The sequence below is a fragment of the Chiloscyllium plagiosum genome, unplaced genomic scaffold (genome assembly GCF_037043375.1).
Source record: "Chiloscyllium plagiosum isolate Xiang-an unplaced genomic scaffold, Cpla_swu_hap1 HiC_scaffold_23, whole genome shotgun sequence".
Lineage (NCBI taxonomy): Eukaryota > Metazoa > Chordata > Chondrichthyes > Orectolobiformes > Hemiscylliidae > Chiloscyllium > Chiloscyllium plagiosum.
In genome coordinates, this window is record NW_028270161.1 from 42,185,381 (window position 1) to 42,208,646 (window position 23,266).

At 41.1% G+C, this 23,266-nt stretch overlaps 1 protein-coding gene across 1 annotated transcript in view; it reads right to left on the reverse strand.

The window, feature by feature from the left end:
- The window catches only part of lamb1a (laminin, beta 1a), a 100,515-nt gene extending 77,294 nt beyond the window's left edge, over positions 1–23,221 (reverse strand). The window contains exons 1-7 of the mRNA XM_043713615.2: positions 23,054–23,221; positions 21,531–21,706; positions 11,416–11,545; positions 7,759–7,832; positions 2,484–2,672; positions 2,232–2,295; positions 810–1,015 (exon numbers count right to left, since the gene is read on the reverse strand). Coding sequence (XP_043569550.2) covers positions 810–1,015; positions 2,232–2,295; positions 2,484–2,672; positions 7,759–7,832; positions 11,416–11,545; positions 21,531–21,706; positions 23,054–23,084 — 870 coding nt within the window. The 5' untranslated portion in view covers positions 23,085–23,221. The remainder of the gene's footprint in view (positions 1–809; positions 1,016–2,231; positions 2,296–2,483; positions 2,673–7,758; positions 7,833–11,415; positions 11,546–21,530; positions 21,707–23,053) is intronic.
- Between the last annotated feature and the right edge of the window lie 45 nt (positions 23,222–23,266).

Sequence of the window (23,266 nt, forward strand, 5' to 3'; positions counted from 1 at the left end):
CCAAACACCACGACAAAAAGCTGCACACTTTACCCTGAATTTCCCATCAGCAAAACTGGCTGAACAGCATGGTGGCTCAGCAGGATAAAGCACTACAGTGTACAACAACAACACACAAGCATTCTGCTTTAAGTCACACCACGGAATTAATTATCTCTGCCTTTAAACAGCTGGGCAAACAGGAATCTGAGGCGCCAAGAGGGAAGCGAGAAGCAGTTTCTGTCCAAGGGATCAGTATTTGCTCCATCCTATCAGCTGGATCAGGCTGTTAGTGAAGGACTGAAAGAGGATTGATGCCAGTTTTATTCCGAAGCTGGGATGCAACTGGGGGTGGGGGTGGGGGTGGGGAGGGAGGAAAGGAAAAGAACAGAATTAAGAAAGGTATTAGTGAAATTACTGCAACGTGTCTTATCAGAAATGAATACATCCAGACTCTAATCTGACCTCTAACAGGAAACTGAAAAATGGAGACTTTGTGAACTCAAACTCAGTTTTTGTCTTAAGAACAGGAAATGGCAGAGTCAGGTCAAGGAAACTTTTCATCTGGTTTAAATTAAGCTCTGATAGGAGTTCCATCAAACTTCACTCTGGAGTGGGTCACATTCCCACTTCAAGGCTTGAAACAAAGTTTGCAACACTTCATAACAGCCAGCTTGAAAGTGCAAGTACATGTTTTATTGCCATAAAGTAGAACGTAGAAGCCAAAACAGCAGCAAGTACTTAAATGACAGTTCAAGACTAAAGTTGAAAACAAATGTTTGCTTTAAATCAGTAAGTTCAATGTAATTGCAAGTGACTTTTGTACTCACCTTCCCATCCACATCCTGGTCATCAGAATCATGAACAGGAGCACACTCACTGGCATGTCCATAGCAGAAACAATTTCCTCGAACTACCATGTCATAGATAGCATAGTAATATTTTTCTTTGATTTCGATTCGAGAGTCTAGCAAATTGTCACCCAGAGTATGGAGTTTGGTGAACTTTATCCTTAGATTTGTGATCTTCAGCATATCTTCAAGACAAAATATGTAATTAAACTGAAATCCCTCATTAAAATTAGTATCTTAGAAATAATTTTCTCAAAAACAGTCAAAACTTTAATTTTACTAGCCTACATCCATTAATTCTGCAATTGCACTGTATTGCAAGGCTAACTAGAAGCTAAAAAGAAGCATGTTTTCAAATCTGACAATTTTTATTATCTTGAAAAATGCCTAATGACAAATCAGTAGGTTTAAAAATCGAAGTAGATTCTCTGCTCAAACTGAATGCAGCATTATAAATTTAATACAAAATATACTGCCAATCTTTCCCAATAGTTCTTCAGTTGGCATTTTTGCATAATTTACAACACAAAATTAACAAGTCTGACATCTTCCACCTTTTTGATCAATCAGTCCCAAAATCTATTTAATCTCTATAAAACTAGTGCAATTGAGGAACAAAAAAAAACTGTAGCTTTCTTCCTGAATTCCACAAAGCCAATAAATTTCAAGCTAAAGAACCCCTGCAAGCAGGTCAAGCTGAGGGAAACTGCTGTGCAAGAGAAAATGTCAGCTTAGTCACAGCCAACGGAGCCCCTTTCTCAGTAGATTCAGAACCAGAGTGCTTCCATTGATCAGAAACAAATAGTTTGGATTGAAGTGTAAACCTGGGTGAATCTGTTGTTCATCCAACTCTCATGTATCCTCAAATTCAGTTGTGAGAGTTGGGGTGGGGTGAGGAGAGAGCGTGAGCGCGCGTACAAGAGACATGCAATGCTAGCATAAATTTTCTCTCTCCATCATGACCGGAATATGCTTATTGTTTCATTGAGATCATAAAAGGAACAGACAAAAATCAAACAGATGCCTGGAAGTTAACAAATTTTTAAAAATCTACAATTTCCAGTTTTCTGCCAAAAATAACATCCTGATGGGGAACATCCTACACTTCTTTACTGTAACCAGGTTATATTCAAGTCAACAGGAAGCACGTGGGGCAGACAGGAAACTATGATTAATACAGAATTATTTACCCAGTTACTACCATCAATAAAGAAACATTACCAGAAAAACAGTTGTTACAATGAAAAACATGTAGAGATCCATGTTAATATTAGCAGGAATATGAATAAATCATTGTTCTGTGTAAATCATTGACAGCAACCAAAAAATTACAATAATGTTTAGTTTCCATTAAAAGTACTAAACAGTAGCAATATAAGCAAGTGTAGAAATAACACTTACTTTGTATTCTCTGGCTATATGGATCTTCAATTTTAAAGGCTGGATCCAACACACGATAGATAACCTAAAGACAGAAAAGTTGAACTGATAACACAAGTGACATTGTGAGCGCATCATGACCTTGATAATGGTTAGATGCAGGCAATGGAAAATGAAATTCAATGATCATTTTGGTACTTAGATCTGTACCAAGTTGAGCTATGCATAAAGCACTGGCCAACAATCACTTGTTGCTAAGCATTTGTTACAAACCTCTCCTTCAGTAGAAGGCTCAATATCAGAGTACCGAGTGTCACAGATAATGTCGTCCACTTTCTTTAATGATCCTGTTGGAATGCCTGGAAAGGACGACTCGCAATCATAAGCATAATACCGATAGACCTGCCAGGTTTTCCCAAAATCGGAAGATCGCTCTATCATCATAGCAGCTGGGCGGAAAGTCTAGAGAGAAAAAGATGCTTTATCTAATTAGCCAAACATATTCAATAATTTGCATGTGGGAAATGTAACTTCAGGACTGGAGTCAGGGTCTCCAACCTATTCAGCCATTTAATTAGATCCGGTCTAATTTCAACTCCATTTAGTTATCTTTAATCCATTTCCCTGATACCTTTACTCAAGATGATTCGCTGATCTATAGTGAAATTTGCAATGGACTCAACATCAGTTGGGAGAGAATTTCATGTACTTTATTGTCCTTTATACAAAAAACCACTGTGATTTTAAGAAAGACAGGTCCTGCTCCAATTTCAAAGATTAATTACATTATGGAATTTCTCTCGCAGGGATATTTATCTCAGAATCCTCTTATTAGATCACCTCTCACCCTTCTAAACAGGAAGAAATACAAAGTAAAAATGTGTGAAATCGCTTTAGAATTCAACCCTCACCACCCATAGATGACTGCAAGGCAATGTGAAGAACTTGAACAGCTTTGAAATGGAAACTATCACTAACTAAAGAGCCATTGTTATTTAAGGAATGATACAATCCTGCTAGCCATTCTGCATTATCTTCCTTCTACTTTAAAAAAGTTCCATAGATAGAAGTTCCATAGAAGAAAATCTCATTTTGTTCATAGCCACAATGTATGTTTAGACAAATACTTGGTAGATTAATAAACAAATAGTTTGCAAATAAACTGAACATGCACAATTTTGTAAGTAGGAACTTAGAGCCTCTATGGAGTTACATGTGCATCAATTAGTAAAGCAGATCAATAGCTCCCAGAAGTTGTTCTTCAAATAATAGATTATAATCGAGGGAGGAAAGAGGCTTCAGGAATTAACTTGTACTGATTTAATGTATGTGGTTTTGAAATGCTAGATTTCCATTTTGTACAATTCAATACTAATTATCTCACTTATTGTCAAGGTGTATTCCAAACTTATTTTTTCCAAATGCATTTTATATTGTTGAGATCTTGTTTTAAAATTGCAAAGCACAAGATATTCTCTTTAATAACTAGAGATTAGATAGGCTTATTCCCATCATCTCTATTTAATGCATCACAACGGAACTAGGAATCACTGCTTAAAGATCTGTAGTTGCCCATTGAAAATATTCCTCTCAAATTTTTGGAAAAGTGGTTGAAGCAGAGTTTTGAATATTCTTAAGGCAGAGGTAGATAGATTCTTGTTAAAAGAGGTGTTAAAGGGCTATCAGCAGGAGGTAGGAATGTGGATTGGAGCTTAAATTCAGACTAGCCTTGGCCTTATTGAATAGCAAACTGGCTCACGGGACTGTGACCTATTTCTGTTCCTGATTCCTACATGTGTATGCCTTACAGGCAGCTGTACATCAGGAAATGGAAGGAAGGGATGAGTTCATGAGAATTACAATCACTGCAGAAGTGGTAGCTGCAGGTTGGGAGCTGCGGGCTGGTAAACTTCATCTCAACTTTTAAAAGTCAGCCAGTGAGTCAGTTGGCACATTGCTATTAATTTTTCAAAATTCCCTCCATTCAAGGAAGGTCTCATTAGATTGGCAGATGGCAAATGTAACTCTTTTAATTAAAACAGGAGGGAAACCGAAAGCAGGAAAATATAGGCTAGTTTGCTTAACATCTGTCATAAGAAAAATGTTAGAAGCTATTACTAAAGAAACTCTAGCAGGACATTTGGATAACTTCGGGGTAGCGTTAACATGGTTTTACAAATGGGGAAATCATGCTTCACTAATTTTTTGAATTATTTGAAGAAGAATGTGCTGTGGGTAAAGGAGATGTGGTGGGTGTATTGTACTTAGATGCCCAGAAGGTATCTGATAAGGTGCCACAAAGATTACTGCAAAACAAAAAGTATCATTTTGGAACGAACAGGTAATTGGTTGGTTTATAGGAAGCAGTGATTAGGAATAAATGAATCTTCACCATTTTGGCAAGATTTAATAAATGATGTACTCTAGGGAAGTACCCCACTGGGACCTCAACTGTTTACAATTTATAAGAATGATTTGAATGAAGGCTTAGATGATAGGAGTGCCACACTTACTGCTGAGCTAACAATAGGTAGGAAAATAAGTTGTGAACTGATTAAATAGGGACTATTAAAAGGTAGTCGAAGTGAATGGACAAGGATCGGAGAAAAGATAGTTTCCCAATTGTCCATTTTGGCTAGAAAAATAAAAATAATAATTTTTAAAATAGTGAGAGAATGCAGAGCAAGTAATTTGGAAAGCCTACAGAATGTTATTCTTTACTGATCGAGGAATTGAATCTAAATGTATGAACATTCTGCTTCAGTTGTGCAACCACATCTGGAGTATGTAGAGAGTATTTAAGGAAGAAACAAAAGGTGCTTGAAGCAATTCAGAGGATGTTTACCAGGGTAATGTCTGAAAATTGGTGTGTTGCCTTATGAGAAAGGGCAGATGGAGCTAGGCTTGTATTCACTGACGTTTAGCAGAGTAGGTGGTGACTTGATCAAAGAGTCTTGACAGGGCAGATGTTGTCACCCTCAAAGGGAGAATCTGGAACTAAAAGGCCACTGCTTAAAACCAGGATTCATTTAAAATGGATGTTTTGTTTCTCCCTCTTAAGAGTACTGAGAGTCTGTAGAATTCTACTTTAATAGCCTTTTCGGGAAGAGTGTCTTGGAATATTTTTATGACAGAGGCGGATAGATTTTTGGTGAACGAGCTGGTGAAAGGACATCAGTGCAGGTGAATGTGTCAAGTTCGACATATAATTAGATTAGAAAAATGTGGTGCTGGAAAAACACTTGGCACACCAGCCCGCTTGGCACACCAGCCTCATTCCTGTTGAAGGGCTTATGCCCGAAACGTCGATTCTCCTGCACCTCAGATGCTGCCTGGCTTGCTGTGTTTTTCCAGCACGACATTTTTCAACTCTGGTACTCCAGCATCGGCAGTCCTCACTTTCTCCTATATAATTAGATTAGCCAAGATCTTATTAAATAACACAGCTGATAGACTTGAGGGGCTACATAACTCCTGCTCCTTGTTTATACATGTGTATGCAATACAGAGTATTCTGTTAAAAAAGAAATTTGGCAAAGAGGCAGTTAGGAAGGGCTCCAAATTTTACTAAATTGTACCACTCTCAATGATACAGATGGGAAGTAACTAGAGAATATTGACCAGAAGGTTCCTCATTCAATCCCTATCTGTATAGAAAGCTCCTATCATTTGGTAGAGTTACCCTATCAACGTTATTACTTAGTACCAAGGCCAGTATTGGGCTTCTATCACAATTAGCCCACTTCACAAACAGTCTTCAGGCACTCATTGATTATGCGACACAACAGCAGCCACTTGAGCAAAATATTGGAGAGTGACTGAAGTCAAAAAGGTACTGAAAATCTACTTGGGAGTAGAAGCTAATAAAAGAACACTGCCACTGAGTTATAATTTACAAAAGAAGGTTTTAAACATCGTAACACCTCAATTCAAAAAACTGCCCTATGCATGGGGAAAACGTTTTACCTAACATTTTCCCAGTATATTTTGGGAGGCATGCAGATCAAACTCTCAGCATAAGACGTACCCTCAGGATGACCAAAGGTAGCATGGCTGCAGATGTTTCCCCCAGGAGGTAACAACAACAGTATGAACAGCATTGCATTGGATATCCACACTGATCTTTATGAGAATAGAATAAAATTAAATCCCTAGAGTGTAGAAACGGGCCCTTCAGCCCAGCAAGTCCACACCAACCCTACAAAGAGTATCCCACACAGACCCATTTTCATGTTACTCTACATTTATCCCTGACTAATGCACCTAACCTACACATCTCTGAACACTATAGGCAATTTAGCACGGCCAGTCCATGGCATATCTTTGGACTGTAGGAGGAAACCAAAGCACCCCACACAGACACAGAGAGAACGTGCAAATTCCACACAGACTGGCGCCAGAGAGGGGAATTGAACCCTGGTCCCTGGCATTGAGAGGCAGCATTGCTAACCTGATGAAGGGCTTTTGCCCGAAACGTCGATTTTCCTGCTCCTCGGATGCTGCCTGACCTGCTGTGCTTTTCCACCACCACTCTGATCTCCAGCATCTGCAGTCCTCTCTTTTGCCGAGCACTGCTAACCACTGAGCTGCCCCGTAGTCAGAGATGTACAGCACATTCCAACTGGTCCATGCTGCCCAGATATCCTAAACTAATCTAGTCCCATTTGCGAGCATATATCCAATATCCCTCTAAACCCTTCCTATTCATATACCCATCCAGATGCCTTTTAAATGCTGTAATTGTACCAGCCTTCATAAGTTCCTCTGCATGAAAAAGTTGCCCTTTAAATTCTTCCCCTCAGTTATGAAAAGACCCAGAGGACAATAAGTTTGCTTACAGGGAGGCACACTCAAACTAGAGATCTACTATAAGGACAACTAAGAAATAGCAATAAGTTACTTACCAATGTGACATCCTGAAAATTAATTTTTAATAAGTCAATGCCATACAAATACTAACTGAGATTAACAACTAAATTGCAATTGCTTTAGGTGCTTTACATGAAGTGGACTAGTCATCCAAATTATAGTGGCATAACATCATACTCATTTTCTAATTTCAATTTTCCACACTATAAATAACTGTTAAAAGCATTCTTCATGTTTTTCAGGTAGTTGTTTATACAGCAGTCTTTATAGAGTGACCAACTCAAATATAGGGGAGTCTCTACCAGGCAGGTAGACATTTAAATTTATAAACAAACCAAATATTCCTTAAGTGGAGCTTTATAAAAGGGAAATGGAAAGGCTGAATGCCAGTGTATTCAAGGAAAAGTAAAACTAAAAGCCTGGTAAAAAAAAAGTTAGTAAGATCAATAAGCTCCCGAAATAAACTTCAATGGTTTTACTGCTCAGTAACTTCCACAAGTTTAATGCATATAAGCAACTATTAAAAAGTCTGGAAACTCACGTATAGCCAATAATCATTCATAACTCATTCACATCAAAACAATTTTACTGACGAGAGGTCATTCCATGTAATACTTCCGTTAATAAATCTTACGAGCTTTTCACCACTAGGACCACTTGTGCAGAACTAACTGTTTACCTTGAAAGTCATGATGAGGTGGGTAAAATGAAACTCAGCTTCCAGATCCAGCTGAAGGGAAACATTTTCCACACCTACAGAAAGGCAAATTTTAAATAAAAAAAGGCAAAGAAAATCAGGGACAGCTCATCACAGCAACTTAATGGCAAAAACAAGATGCAAATGATATAGAAACCGCAGTATAGAAAACAGACCTTTCAATGTAACTGTCTATACTAGAGTTTATGGTCCACAGAAACCTGCTCCCAAATAAAACACTAGTAATAGAAGTACAGGAAGCAATAACTTGAGTCACACTATAAAAATCAAAGCTGAATTTAATAAAAAAGTAATATCTGAGAAGTAAAGTGACAAAACGATAGAATTTTAAGATGAACAGATTTTGTACGAGTAATTTTCCAATATCTTTTCCATAAGCACTGATTGAGAGTTTTATAGAAACAGAAATTCTTTTGAAGGTGCCAAGAATGCCTCAACAAACCAGACTTTTAGTTCTGTGCATGTGTTGAAAAAGAGGGAATGAATGGGATCACGTTCACAATTCAACTGAGATTTAATCTATTCTTCAGAGATTCATTGTTGGAACAACAGGCAGGGGAGGAAAATGTACTGTGAAAATATCATAGTGGTAAAGGAATAACTAAACCAAGCGCAAATATTGTTGCATTGAAAAACATTTCTATTAAAGTCCTGTAGCACAAAAAGGTACATCATTTAAGATCAAACTTTGTACACTTGGCAGAAAACTTATATAACTCACCATAAGATAGGCATTAAATCCAAACACAAATCTGTTTGCTTAGGAACAAACCAGGAGCCATTTACTCACAAACTTGCTACACCGAAAGTTCTAGGTTAATGCTAATTACACAAAGTATTATGCAAATGCAGGTCTTTGCTGGTCTGCAATCAATTCAGACACTAAAAACATACATCTTGCTTTTGATTAATATATTTATGGATGCAGGTTTGCTTGCTGAGCTGCAAGGTTAATTTCCAGACGTTTTGTTACCCTACTCGGTAACATCTTCAGTCGGCCTCCGGGTGAAGCAATGCTCAAAATTCCTGTTTTCTATTTATATGTTTGGGTTTCTTTGGGTTGGGGATGTCATTTTCTGTGGTGATGTCACTTCCTGTTCCTTTTCTCAGGGGGTGGTAGAACATAGAAGAATACAGCGCAGTACAGGTCCTTCGGCCCTCGATGTTGCGCCGATCCAAGCCCACCTAACCTACACTAGCCCACTATCCTCCATATGCCTTTCCAATGCCCACTTAAATGCCCATAATGAGGGAGAGTCCACCACTGCTACTGGCAGGGCATTCCATGAACTCACGACTCGCTGAGTAAAGAACCTACCCCCCCTTAATTTAAAGCTATGCCCCCTTGTAAGAGCTGACTCCATACGTGGAAAAGGATTCTCACTGTCGACCCTATCTAAACCCCTAATCATCTTGTACACCTCTATCAAGTCACCCCTAAACCTTCTTTTCTCCAATGAAAACAACCCCAAGTGCCTCAGCCTTTCCTCATACGATCTTCCTACCATACCAGGCAACATCCTGGTAAACCTCCTCTGCACCCGTTCCAGTGCCTCCACATCCTTCCTATAGTATGGCGACCAAAACTGCACACAATACTCCAGATGTGGCCGCACCAGAGTCCTATACAACTGCAACATGACCTCATGACTCCGGAACTCAATTCCTCTACCAATAAAAGCCAGTACGTCATATGCCTTCTTCACCGCACTATTTACCTTGGTGGCAACTTTCAGAGATCTGTGTACATGGACACCAAGATCCCTCTGCTCATCCACACTACCAAGTATCCGACCATTAGCCCAGTACCCCATCTTTTTGTTACTCTTACCAAAGTGAATCATCTCACACTTGGCTACATTGAACTCCATTTGCCACCTTTTTGCCCAGTTCTGCAGCTTATCTATATCCCGCTGTAACCTGCCACATCCTTCCTCACTGTCTACAACTCCTCCGACTTTCGTATCATCCGCAAACTTGCTCACCCAACCTTCTAACCCCTCCTCCAGGTCATTTATAAAAATGACAAACAGCAATGGTCCCAAAACAGATCCTTGCGGAACACCGCTAGGTGACGGCACTCCAAGATGAACCTTTGCCATCAACTACTACCCGCTGTCTTCTTCCAGCCAGCCAACTCCTAATCCAACCCTCCAACTCACCCTCAATGCCATACCTCCATAGATGAGGTAGATGAGGTCTAACTCAATGTGTTTGTTGATAGAATTCCGGTTGTAATGCCATGCTTCTAGGAATTCTCATGCATGTCTTTGTTTGGCTTGTCCTAGGATGGATGTGTTGTCTCAGTTGAAATGGTGTCCTTCCTCATCCATATGTGAGGATACTAGTGAGAGAGGGTCATGTCTTTTTGTGGACAGTTGGTGTTCATGTATCCTGGTGGCTAGTTTTCTGCCCATTTGTCCAATGTAGTGTTTGTTACAGTCCTTGCATGGTATTTTGTAAATGACATTTTATTTTGCTCGTTGTCTGTATTGGGTCTTTCAAGTTTATTAGCTGTTGTTTTAGTGTGTTGGTGGGTTTATGGGCTACCATGATGCCAAGACCATTAATAATTTCCTTCCTGGCATAAAATTCACTAAAGAGAAGGAAAAAAATAACAAACTGCCATTCCTAGATGTCGCAGTAGAGCGAACAGCCAATGGGGAACTTCAAACCAGTGTCTACAGGAAAACAACATATATAGACCAAATATTGAACTACAGAAGCCACACCCACAAGCGAAGCTGTATCAGAACATTATTCCAATGAGCCAACACACACTGCAGCACAGAGGAACTATGCAGAGCATAGGAAAATCACCGATATAGTGTATTAAAAAAGGATGAACACAGTCCAATGAAACACTCAATGAACACAGTCCACCGATTTCTCAGCAACAAACCGCAACAAAATATATCCAGAAACCCTAGCCACTCTCACCTACATCAAAAGACATCTCGGAAGTGACTGCCAGACTATTCAGATCCCTTGGCATCATGGTAGCTCACAAACCCATCAACACACTAAAACAGCAGATAATGAACTTCATAGACCCTATACAGACAACAAGCAAAACTAATGTAATTTACAAAATACCGTGCAAGGACTGTAACAAACACTACATTGGACAAACAGGCAGAAAACTAGCCACCAGGACACATGAACACCAACTAGCCACAAAAAGATATGACCCTCTCTCACTAGTATACTCACATATGGATGAAAAGGACACCACTTTGACTGGGACAACACATCCATCCTAGGACAAGCCAAACAAAGACATGTCCGAGGATTACTAGAAGCATGGCATTCCAACCGGAACTATATCAACAAACACATCGAGTTAGACCTCATCTTCCACCCCCTGAAAAAAGGAACAAGAAGTGACCTCACCACAGGAAATGACATCACTAACCCAAAGAAACCCAAAAATATGAATAGAAAGCAGAAATTTTCAGCACTGCTTTGCCTGCGGCCCACTGAAGATGTTACCTAGGTAACATCTGGAAATGAACCTTGCAGCTCAGTGAGCAAACCTATATCCAAAACCTCAACTTGAGCTACCGATGTTCTCAAAACTCGCAAATACGTTTATATTTTTATACCAACCATACTCACCGTTTTCAGATTGCCACCAGGTATTTAGTCGATTGTGAGCAAATGTTGTGACAACATTCTCAATTCTATGACTTTTTGGATTTTCAGCAAAAACTGTGCGCGAATCACATGAAAAGCACTTTTTTTCTTCCTGAGAAAAAGAAATTGAACATTTAGTACACTTTCTAGTTTCTTCATACTCAATACATCACAATCTAATTGTGAAATCTAGTCAACAAAATCTGATACATTTAGTGTACATGTTTGTTCATATTTTATAGTGGAATATATGCTCAGCACCAAATATATATTGACCCATTGTAAAACAAACTCTCAGTGTGGACAGATGGATCAATGAGGTTTCTGGGGCTCAACTGTTCAGGAGATTTCATGTTTCAGTCATAGTCAATGGTGAAGTGGAAGATCAATTTGAGAGAGGGGGACAGGCAGAGAGAGGGGGACAGGCAGAGAGAGGGGGACAGGCAGAGAGAGGGGGACAGAAGTAAAGTTAGGGAAAAAGAGAAGCCAAAAATGAAGCAGCAGTGAAATTTGAAGGTGGGTAGCTTCAGAACCAAGGGAATAAACAGCCAAAGAACTGTGAATGCTGGAAATCAAACAAAAACAAAAATTGCTGGAAACACTCAGCATGTCTAGCAGCATCTGTGGAGAGAAAGTACAGTTAACATTTCAGGTGAACTGGCCCTCAAATGTACTAACAGTTTGGCCAAACATGACTTTATCCTACCTTTCTAATATGTTATGAAAGGGGATCTGCAACTGATGTGTAGTAAAAGGCTACACTTTGCAGCTTGTACACCAAGAATAAATTTTGTGTAAGAGTTGCAGAATAACTGTCATTAACCTTGCACTTTGTCACAATCCTGAATAGGAAATATATCTGAAAATAAACTTCTGGTGATTCTTTCATGATAAAGCATTCATAAAGAAGTAGAGTTGTATATCATTATTTTATGATAATGCCAGATACAAGTAACATGATGCCGTGCTTTCAAACTCATTACTCTTACATCTCATTTATAAACAAAACAAAAACACCAAACGTCTTTTTAAAACAAAATGAAAGCACTTTGAAATCACAAATTATTCTTAGGTAATTGGTGCATGCCTTTTATAACTTTCAAATCACTACAATTTAAAAAAAAATCATGAACATGGAAGCCAATTTATCCATCTGCAATCCATTATTGACTTTCCAGCAAATCACATACCATGCAGTTTACATCTATCCAGGGGGTAAAATTCAATTTTAGTCAGGGCTCATATTGGGCGGTTGTGGATCAGCTGCCTATTATGTATCCTACCTGATTTACATCTCTAAGGATTTTGATGTTTGATCAAAACAACTGTCTGGAAAGTAAATTAACTGATGTTGTCTATGGAACTTAGTAATTGTCAGGAAAATGTGTAAAATGCCAAATTATTTTGTACTGTCTTGTGCATTTCATATATTTATTTAGTTTTGCAAAAATATGGAGTCATAGAGATGTACAGCATGGAAACAGAACCTTCAGTCCAACTCGTCCACGCCGACCAGATATCCCAACCTAAATTTTGTCCCATTTGCCAGCACTTGGCCTATCTCCCTCTAAACTCTTCCTATTCATATACCCATCCAGATGTCTTTTAAATGTTGTAATTGTACCAGCCTCCATAACCTCATCTGGTAGCTCATTCCATACATGCACCACACTCTGGGTGAAAATGTTTCCCCTTAGGTCTCTTTTATATTAGATTAGGTTAGATTACTTACAGTGTGGAAACAGGCCCTTTGGCCCAACAAGTCCACAGCGACCTGCAACCCACCCAGACCCATTCCCCTACATTTACCCCTTCACCTAACACTACGGGCAATTTAGCCTGGCCAATTCACCCAACCTGCACATTTTTGGATTGTGGGAGGAAACCGGAGCACCCGGAGGAAACCCACACAGACACAAGGAGAATGTGCAAACTCCACTCAGTCGCCTGAGGCAGGAATTGAACCTGGGTCTCTGGCACTGGGAGGCAGCAGTGCTAACCACTGTGCCAATATCTTTCCCCTCTCATCTTAAACTTACGCCCTCTAATTCTGGACTCCCCCACCCCAGGGAAAAGACTTTGTCTTTTTACCCTATCCATACCCTTCATGATTTTATAAATCTCTATGAGGTCACCCCTCAGCCTCTGATGCTTCAGGAAAAACAGCCTCAGTGTATTCAGCCTCTCCCTATAGCTCAAATCCTCCAACCCTAGCAACATCCTTGTAAATCTTTTCTGAACCCTCAAATTTCACAACATCCTTCCGGTAGGAAAGAGACCTGAATTGCACATAATATTCCAAAAGTGGCTGAACCAACATCGTGTACAGCCGCAATATGACCTCCCAACTCCTGTACTCAATACTCTGACCAATAAAGTAAAGCATACCAAATACCTTCTTCACTCTTCTATCTACCTGCGACTCTACTTTCAAGGAGCTATGAACCTGCACTCCAAGGTCTCTTTGTTCAGCAACACCCCCTAGGACCTTACCATTAAGTGTATAAGTCCTGCTCTGATTTGCTTTTCCAAAATTCTTAGGGCTATGGAGATTAAAAGGTATGGGGAGTAAGGAGGAACAGGCAACTGAGTTGGATGATCAGCTGTGATGTATTGGATGACAGAGCTTTGACTAAGTAGGCTCAAAGGGCCGAATGGCCTCCTCATACATCTATTTCCTACGCTAATATAAACAGATCCTTTCTATCCAGGCCCACAATGTTGCACACTTTTGAAATTGCCTCTCAATTTCCTACATTGAAAAAAAAAAGTCAAATTCTTCTGACCTTTCCTCCGACCTTTCCTCCTCACAAATTCTTCAGTCCTGACAACAAACTCATTATTCTCCTCGATACCCTCTTTAGTCTCAACACTCAGTAAATTGGGTGACCAGAACTGCACACTAAACCCTACCCACAGTCTAGTACTTGGTAAGCAATGGAAAACGTCTATCACCCAAGTTCACCTCTTCACTCTGTCTCCCTTCTTAAGTTAGTGTGCTTGATCGCCTATTTGCGAGTTCCACATAATTGATAGATCGGAAGAGGTTAGAAATACTGGATGGAGCTTCTGCGGTCTTGCTAAGCTACAATCTGTATCCCATCAGATTCAAGGACTTATGCAATTTGCTCCATGATCTTCCTTTACATTTGCACTTATCAACTGAAATAATGTCTTTCAAACTTTTGTTTTCCTATAAGTTCTTATTACCTCCCAAGAATTCTTAATGCAAACATTAAGAGTTTGCCCCCTCCAAGCTTCTTTTTATCGTACATCTGCTCTCCAGTTCTGTGTATCGGAATCCATTAGAATCCACCATAACCCTTCCACCTGATCCCTCAATCAAAACTCTCGAACTCAGAGGGGTTTGGAGTGATCGATTCTCCTGACATGCACAACCAACCACCATCGCTTCCACTTCTCTTGTCCTCTCATTCTCTTCATTCTCCCCCAACCCCTTCCCACTACCAGCATTGCCACCCACTCTCTCTTCACATATCCCAACCAAAGCACCGTTTCTAATTTTTGATGGCTTGGACATACTCTAAACTCCATCTCCCCTTCAACACGTCAATGGTTTACATCTCCTACAATTTCTCCCCTCCATCTCACTCTTCAATCTCTCACACTCTCCCACTCCTTTGCCTCCCCTCAATGCCTTAGTGGGCGGCACGGTGGCACAGTGGTTAGCACTGCTGCCTCGCAGCGCCAGAGACCCCGGGTTCAATTCCCGCCTCAGGCGACTGACTGTGTGGAGTTTGCACGTTCTCCCCGTGTCTGCGTGGGTTTCCTCCGGGTGCTCCGGTTTCCTCCCACAGTTCAAAGATGTGCAAGTCAGGTGAATTGGCCATGCTAAATTGCCCGTAGTGTTAGATAAAGGGGTAAATGTAGGGGTATGGGTGGGTTACGCTTCGGCGGGTCGGTGTGGACTTGTTGGGCCGAAGGGCCTGTTTCCACACTGTAAGTAATCTAAATCTAAGTCCAGCTGCAGCCTCCCCACCCCACCAAGACCCCCTGCTCCATTCCCTTCAGCCTTCCCGCCCCATCAACTTCAGCCTCCCTGCTCCATTCCTTTCAGCCTCCCCACCCCTCCGCCCTATCCCCGTCCCCTCCTCACCCTCAGCCTCCGCCCCATCCAGTCCCCACCCCTTCACCATTCTCCAGCCACCAGATAGGGTCAATGTAATCACGGCCACTGCCACTCATGTCAACCACTCAGTTGACAAAGTAAGAAAAGCGAGGCAGAGGCCGCAGCGGCAGCTGCAGGCCCTAGAGGCTGGGACCTAGCTTGGCAATCTGCCTCGGGCTCTGCACCTCACAACAAGCCCCCTTGCCTTTACTCAAAGATTTCCTTTTTTATGTACCTATAGATTTACTGAAGCATTTCAGATCTATACAGTTTTTGCATACAGAGAAGAAAACAAGCATTAGGTGCTGATTATTTTCTAAGTTACAACTCATTCAAAGGCACTTCTTAATTATGCTAGGTACTAGGAACTACTGACATGTACCTGAGGCACCAAGTGGTGTCCGATAACTAAACGGACCCCTGTTGCACTTTGGCAGAGACACGTTAGATGGTGTCTTTCCCCACTGCGTCTTGGTGACAGCTGCTCCAAGCTTTAGTGTGTCCCTCACCATATAGTGCTGGATTTTGGAATGGGCCAGTTTGCAACACTCAGTTGCGGTCAACACTTTCAACTGGAAGACCAACATGTTTTGAACAGATCAAAGAATTTTTTCCGCTAAGTTGGTGGTCTTCCAGATGCAGTTGATGTTTGTCTCAGTATGCATCTTGTGGTACAGACAGTAGAGCAGAGTCCTGCATCATGGAGCTGTTCTGGACAAACCCTGACATAAAACTACTGCATCTTTCTCCAGACTTCCTTTGCATAATCTCATTCCAGCAGCTGTGTGACCGGCTTGAAGGCTGTGTGAGGTGGTACAGAGTGTCCGGGCATTCATGAAGGTTGTCAAAGATAGACTGCCCTTCTTCCCACCAGTTAAGTGATATCTTAGTGCTTGTTGGAAAGCTCTGGTGATGAGGCATTCTGCAAATGGCTTGGTCAGTCTGTTCAGGGGCTGTATGGTGGTTCAGTGATTAGCACTGCCTCCTCACAGCTCCAGGGAGCTGGGTTCGATTCCTACCTTGAGCAACTGTGAGGAGTTTGCATATTTTGCGTCTACGTGGGTTTTCTCTGGGTGCTCCAGTTACCTCCCACAGTCCAAAGATGTGCAGGTTAGGTGAATTGGCCATGCTAAATTGCCCATAGAGTTCAGGAATGTGTAATTTAGGTGCATTAGTCAGGGTTTATATAGGATAATAGGAAAGGGGAATGGATCTGGGTGGGTTACTCTTCAGACGCTTGGTGTGGACTTGTTGGGCTGGAGGGCCTGCTTTCACACTGTCGGAATTCTATGACAGGATCCACCCTCTCTTTTCCCCCCCGCAGGGTTGACCACTGCCTGATAGACTTATGGTCAAGGGTGTTTTCTCTCACGAATTTCTCCATAGATGATATGGATGATTTGACTACTTGGAGTGTTCCGCAGCAACGAATCCAGTCCTATCCTTTCGAACATAGGGGACAGGTAGAGCCTCAGTGCATAGTGACACTTTGCATTTACATACTGAGGGTCTACGCACAGCTTGATGCAGCAACACAGGGAAGTGGCCATCAGCATGAGGGTGGCGTTGTGTACGTTCTTCCCCACTTTGTCCAGTGCTTTATACATGGTATCCCTTTGGACCGATCCATCTTCAATCTCCAAATGAAATGGAAGATGATCCAGTTGATTACAGAGGCGCCTATTTAGGGAATAGGCCAGACCTGCACCACACACACAACACCAAGAGTACCTCTCACCTGATGACTAGGCTTTTACCCACAATGGAGAAGGAGCAGTGCTCCCACCTGCCCAGTTTCTGCCTCACCTTGGCGATATGCTCCTTTGCAGTTTTGGCACATGCCTCAGCACCGCACCCCTCCCCTCCCCTCCATGTACCTTCAGTAATCTGGCCTGATGGCGAAGGGGATAAAGGATTGATCGGCCCAGTTACAGCAACTTTAAAATTTGAAACAGATGTACTTATGCAAAAACACATAGTACCCAGACAGAATTCAAATAACTTTCAGCTTATGTTGACTAGAAGTCTACAAGTGATGCTCAATGCATTGACAGTTTTAGATTACATTACAATGTGGAAACAGGCCCTTCGGCCCAACAAGTCCACACCGACCCGCCGAAGCACAACCCACCCATACTCCCTACATTTACCCCTTACCTAACACTACGGGCAATTTAGCATGGCCAATTCACCTGACCTGTACATCTTTGGACTGTGGGAGGAAACCGGAGCACCCGGAGGAAACCCACGCAGACACGGGGAGAACGTGCAAACTCGACACAGTCGGTCGCCTGAGGTGGGAATTGAACCCGGGTCTCTGGCGCTGTGAGGCAGCAGTGCTAACCACTGTGCCACCGTGCTGCCCATAGGTTTTATGGAACACCTATGAAAAAGGTTAGCATTGTGACCAGGTTACGGCTGTCAGTAACAATTAAGTGTAGTCATTTCTTCAGGGCATCATTATTTACATAGCTTCTTGAACAAAGTTTAAAACAGGCACCGTCAAACTTTAACGAGATTCCACCTACAAATAGACAATAAAACAGGAGTGCTGACTGTGTTTGGAAACAATGATTTAGATTAAAGCAGCTACCATACTCCAATTGATTAGACCTATTGCAAGCAAAGCTTTATTATGCAGTTTGCGAGAAAAGTTTTTAAAACTGAGCCTCTTGTAAATTCCTTGTTACTAAAAGCTTGTTACTGCTTTAACTACTTTAAACCTGAATTGAAGAAACAAACTGTTTAAACTCAAGAGAAGCTGGGCCAGTTTAATGTTTTCCTTCAAGAATCTGGAACTGAAGATTGAACAGCATTATGCAATTGACTAAACCACAGCCAGCTAAAGGTGCAAATAATGAGGGTGAGGTTTACTTCAGTGAGATTCGCTTAATGCTGAAAAGGAAATAGAAACGTTGAGAATATTCACAACTATCTGCAAAGAGAGAAAAAGAGCTGGGGTTTTAAGGCGAAAACTTTTCTTTGGAAGAGACCGGACTCATTAGTATGCAGAGACACACTGTTCTTTGGAGCCAGTGCCCTTAATCTGATGAAAGAACTCCAGACCCACATTTTTGTGGAGCTGGGAAGAAAGCTCATTGAACTGAAATTTAACTCCGCTCCTCCCTTCATTGATGCTGCCAGATCGACTGAGTTTTTCTAGCACCTTCTGATTTTAGTTTAGATATCCAACATCTTACTGAAGCTGACTGACTGAAATAAAGAGATATATTCATTTATACCTTTGTGCATACAGAACTGGCTTGAAAGTAGGAGACAGAGAATGGTGGGGGGAGGGCTGTTTTTCAGACTGGAGGCCTGTGACAAAAAAAAATCAGTGCTGGGACCACTGTTGTTTGTCATTTTTATAAATTATTTGCTTGATAACATAGGAGGTATGGTTAGTAAGTTTGCAGATGACACCAAAATTGGAGGTGTAGTGGAGTCAGAGTACAACAGGACTTTGAACAGATGGGCCGATGGACCAAGGAATGGCAGATGGAGTTTAATTTAGACAAATGTGAAGTGCTGCATTTTGGAAAGGCAAATCAGGGCAGGACTTCTAGACTTAATGGTAAGGTCCTGGAGAGTGTCACTGAATAAAGAGACCTTGGAGTGCAGGTTCATGGCCTTGAAAGTCAAATTGCAGGCAGAGAGGATTGTGAAGGCAATGTTCGGTATGCTTTCCCGTATAGGTAAGTGCATTGAGCATAGGAGTTGGGAGGTCATATTGCGGCTGTACAAGACATTGGTTAGGCCAATTTTACGAATATCGTGTTCAATTCTGGTCTCCCTGCTACAGGAAGGATATTGTAAAACTTGAAAGGGTTCAGAAAAGATTGGCAGTGTTGGAGGATCTGAGCTACAGGGAAAGGCTGAAGAGGCTGCGTCCGTTTTATCTGAAGCATCGGAGGCTGAGGGGGTGACCCTACAGATCTTTATAAAATCATAGGGGCATGGATAGGGTGAATAGACACAGTGTTTTCCACAGGATAGGGAAGTTCAATACTAAGGGCTAGGTTTAAGGTGTGAGAGGAAAGATTTAAAAGGGACCTAAGGGGCAACCTTTTCAAGCAGACTGATGTGTGTGTGGAATGAGCTACCAGAGGAAGTGGTAGAGGCTAGTACAACATTTAAAAGACATCTGGACGAGTATATGAACAGAATGGGGAATGCTTAGAGGAAATGGAGAAAGTGAGGACTGCAGATGCTGGAGATCAGAGCTGAAAATGTGTTGCTGGAAAAGCACAGCAGGTCAGGCAGCATCCAAGGAGCAGGAGAATCGACGTTTCGGGCATGAGCCCTTCTTCAGGGCTCTTCAGAAATAGTCACTATATGAAGGCTGGATGCCTTAGAACTGTATTAAATACGGAGAAGAACTCTCTTCTTTGTAGATGTTATCAAAAGCAAAATTACTTCTACTACTAGCTTAACAGGATCACTCAAAGATTTAGGGTCCAACTCCTTGCACCTTGTCTTTCTTGGCTTCCTTGCCTCTTCAAACTGGAGGGGCATCTATATCACCTTTTACACAAAGCTTTTTTTCTTTCTTTCCACACACTTTACTGCCAAACAAATACAGTTCTGCCTCATAACCTCTCCTTTTGCTTACAATAGTCTGCCTAAATGCTTTCTTGTAGTTAAGTTCCACATCACTTCCTCGGCCAATTTTCCCTCCAACCCATAATTTTTTTTAAAAGATCCTGGTTTGTATGAGATCTACCTGCACCTTAAATAATTCTACGGATTTGTGCACATTCACCTGAGCAATGAGATGCTGGGGCGGCACAGTGGCTCAGTGGTTAGCACTGCTGCCTCACAGCACCAGGGTTCCAGGTTCGATTCCAGCCTCAGGTGACTGTGTGTGTGGAGTTTGCACATTCGCCCCATACCTGCGTGGGTTTCCTCTGGGTGCTCTGGTTTCCTTCCACAGTCCAAAGATGTGCAGGTCAGGTGAATTGGCCATGCTAAATTGCCCATAGTGTTAGGTGCATTAATGAGAGGGAAATGGGACGAGGTGGTTTACTCTTCGGAGGGTCGGTGTGGACTTGTTGGGCCGAAGGGCCCGTTTCCACACTGTAGGGAATCTAACCTTAATGTTACATCCAAAAAGTGACACCTGAAAAAAAATGCAATGCACCCTTTGTATTGCACTAAAGTAAGAGAACAGAAAGTGTTTCTATGTGAAGGAATTACTATTACACATCTATGAAAATGTATTTCCATTGTTGACAAACATTAACACTTAAGAAATGCAGATATAATTTTATACCGATTGGTTATTGACTTTTAATACCTATGAAACAGCTGTGAGTTACTGCCAAAAGCAATCAGCTATAGCAGCAATATCACATCATGCCATCAAACACAAGTACAACTGGAGACAAGTTCTTTTAGGACAAGTGAAGAAAATATCAATATAATCACCATCAAAAGCTGGAGATTTCCATTTCATCTGGCATTTTCAGGTTTAGCATTCCCCATTTAGTTTTCAGCCATAGTTTTCTATAAGCTAGCTATTATAAACTTGAATAAATTATCGCAGGGCATCAGTTTTGCACAAGGTCCACAATTCCATAGACTGATGGTATGAGTGCGAATCTCAGTGTAAAAGCATCTTAAAACTGCATTTACAGCCACATTATTTGGTCTTTTTGATCAATGCAATTTGATCCACAGCACAATTACAATGCTTTCCACATGATCAGATACAGAAAACATTACAAAGCAATTTTCTTTAAAAGTGATTGTGCAACAGAAATAGCCTAGCAGGTCCTATCAAAGTAACATTTGTTGTATCTTACCACGTTAGCACCTGTGCTACATGAACAGGCTATTAACAACGACTGGTCATTTAATCTGCAGACAAAGCAAATTATAGGCCTGGCTCCAGTACACCAGTATATTTCTGTAATGTACAGACCTCTGATTTTTTTTTCTCTTGCAACCACACTCAAGCCAATCATACCTGAAGGTGGCTGACAATGCAGAAGGGCTCTGGCTTATGCAAACCACAGGTGGATGTGGCAGATAGTCTATCTGCACGCCCAATCAACAGATCTCCTGTGGCTGGGTAACAGCTTCCCTCAGCACATCCATAGCTGAACTCTGGTCCCTGTGCAATAGCACAGTGCCAAAGTATGACTGAAAGACAAAAAGCATGGCAGGTTACAGCATACATTAGCTATTAGGATATATACCACTATAATAGAAATATAGTGCTCAGAATGAGGCCATTAAGGCTATTATGCCTCTGCCAGCTCTCAAAATGTCCAATTTCCATTCCCTCTAATTCCCACCTTCAGCTAAATATCCAGTTCAAAGCATTCAAATACACTAGCCTAAAATGAGACAACACTATACGAAATTATTTTCCCTAATATACTGTGTTTCATTAAGATTTGTTTTATATTCTCATTAAGATTCCACAGTATGATAAAACAGTTGACCATGAAAGCGTAAAGATCAACAGACAGGTTACATATGGAGACATGACAATAAGTGCATTTTGATACCTCCCTTAAACAATGATATTTCTGAATCCCTCCCACAATGCCATCCAGTCAACCAAACTTTCACACAAGTGTGTTTTTTTTTGGAAGTTCCAAATTCAGGTAAAATTTCAATATTGAAAGGAAATTGAAGGGATTGAGGGAGCTTTGTTGCTCCACAGTGCTGGCATGTAAGAAACTTCTGCTCTACAGGAGTATGTTTTGTTGGTTCTCTCATCCCTCACATTTAGGACCAATGGGAATCACAGATCGCTAATGTGGCTGCCTTTAAAATAGCTCTTTAAAAATTCTAAAGCTCTGGGAAAGACAGAAGTCTATGAGATCTGTTAAAAGGTATGCTGACAACAGTATCAAACAGAGATACAATTAAAATTTAACTTTAAAAGCCAGTTTTATTACCCGACACCTCTTGGGGCGGGGAGAGGAGAATAGGTCGATCAGTATTTGCAGTTTTCGATGTAAACCTTATTGAAGTCTCACAGTAAATTATAACTTGGTAGAAAAAGTTTATCGTTAAAATTATCTTGGATTCAGACAACTGATAGAGGGGAAACCCTTTGAATGTATTCAGTACTTGTTCCATTTGAACAAGCCTCTGCACAAAGTAAGCGGGATTGTGCGGAATTTATAACGAATAACCATTATGTCTTTCAATAATAATCATCTGAAAGTTTACAAAAATAATTAGCACTCAGAACACGAGAAATTTATCACTTTAAGTTAACTGATGGGCACATTCCCTACAAATAAAATCTGCGAATTTGGCAGACGATACATTTTAAAACATTTCTTTGAGGAAATTCGCGCTTCGCACGAACAGATGGCTTCTTCTTTTAAAAAAAAGTTAATTGATCTCAGCCGCATACAATAATTTTCTGCTCAATCTCGGAATGTTTCCTGGAGGAACCCACTTTGCCATGCACCATTTGAATGTTTTGAGGGAGAATTTTAAATTCTTTTCTAAAAAAGACAAACTCACCTAAAACAGTTAAAATCCTGAAGTGGAACATGGTGTTCTAAGTGCCCTCTCTTCACAGGCAAGAAAGCTCTAACTAATAAACGACAAGGAGAGAGTTAACGAAGGAAAAGCGGGTTGAGAGAGAGAGAGAGCCTGGAGACATCCCCCAATAGGGCGAGGCTCCAGCCGCGGGACTCTCGCTAACTCCAAGTGACTCGGACTCTTTCCAGCTGC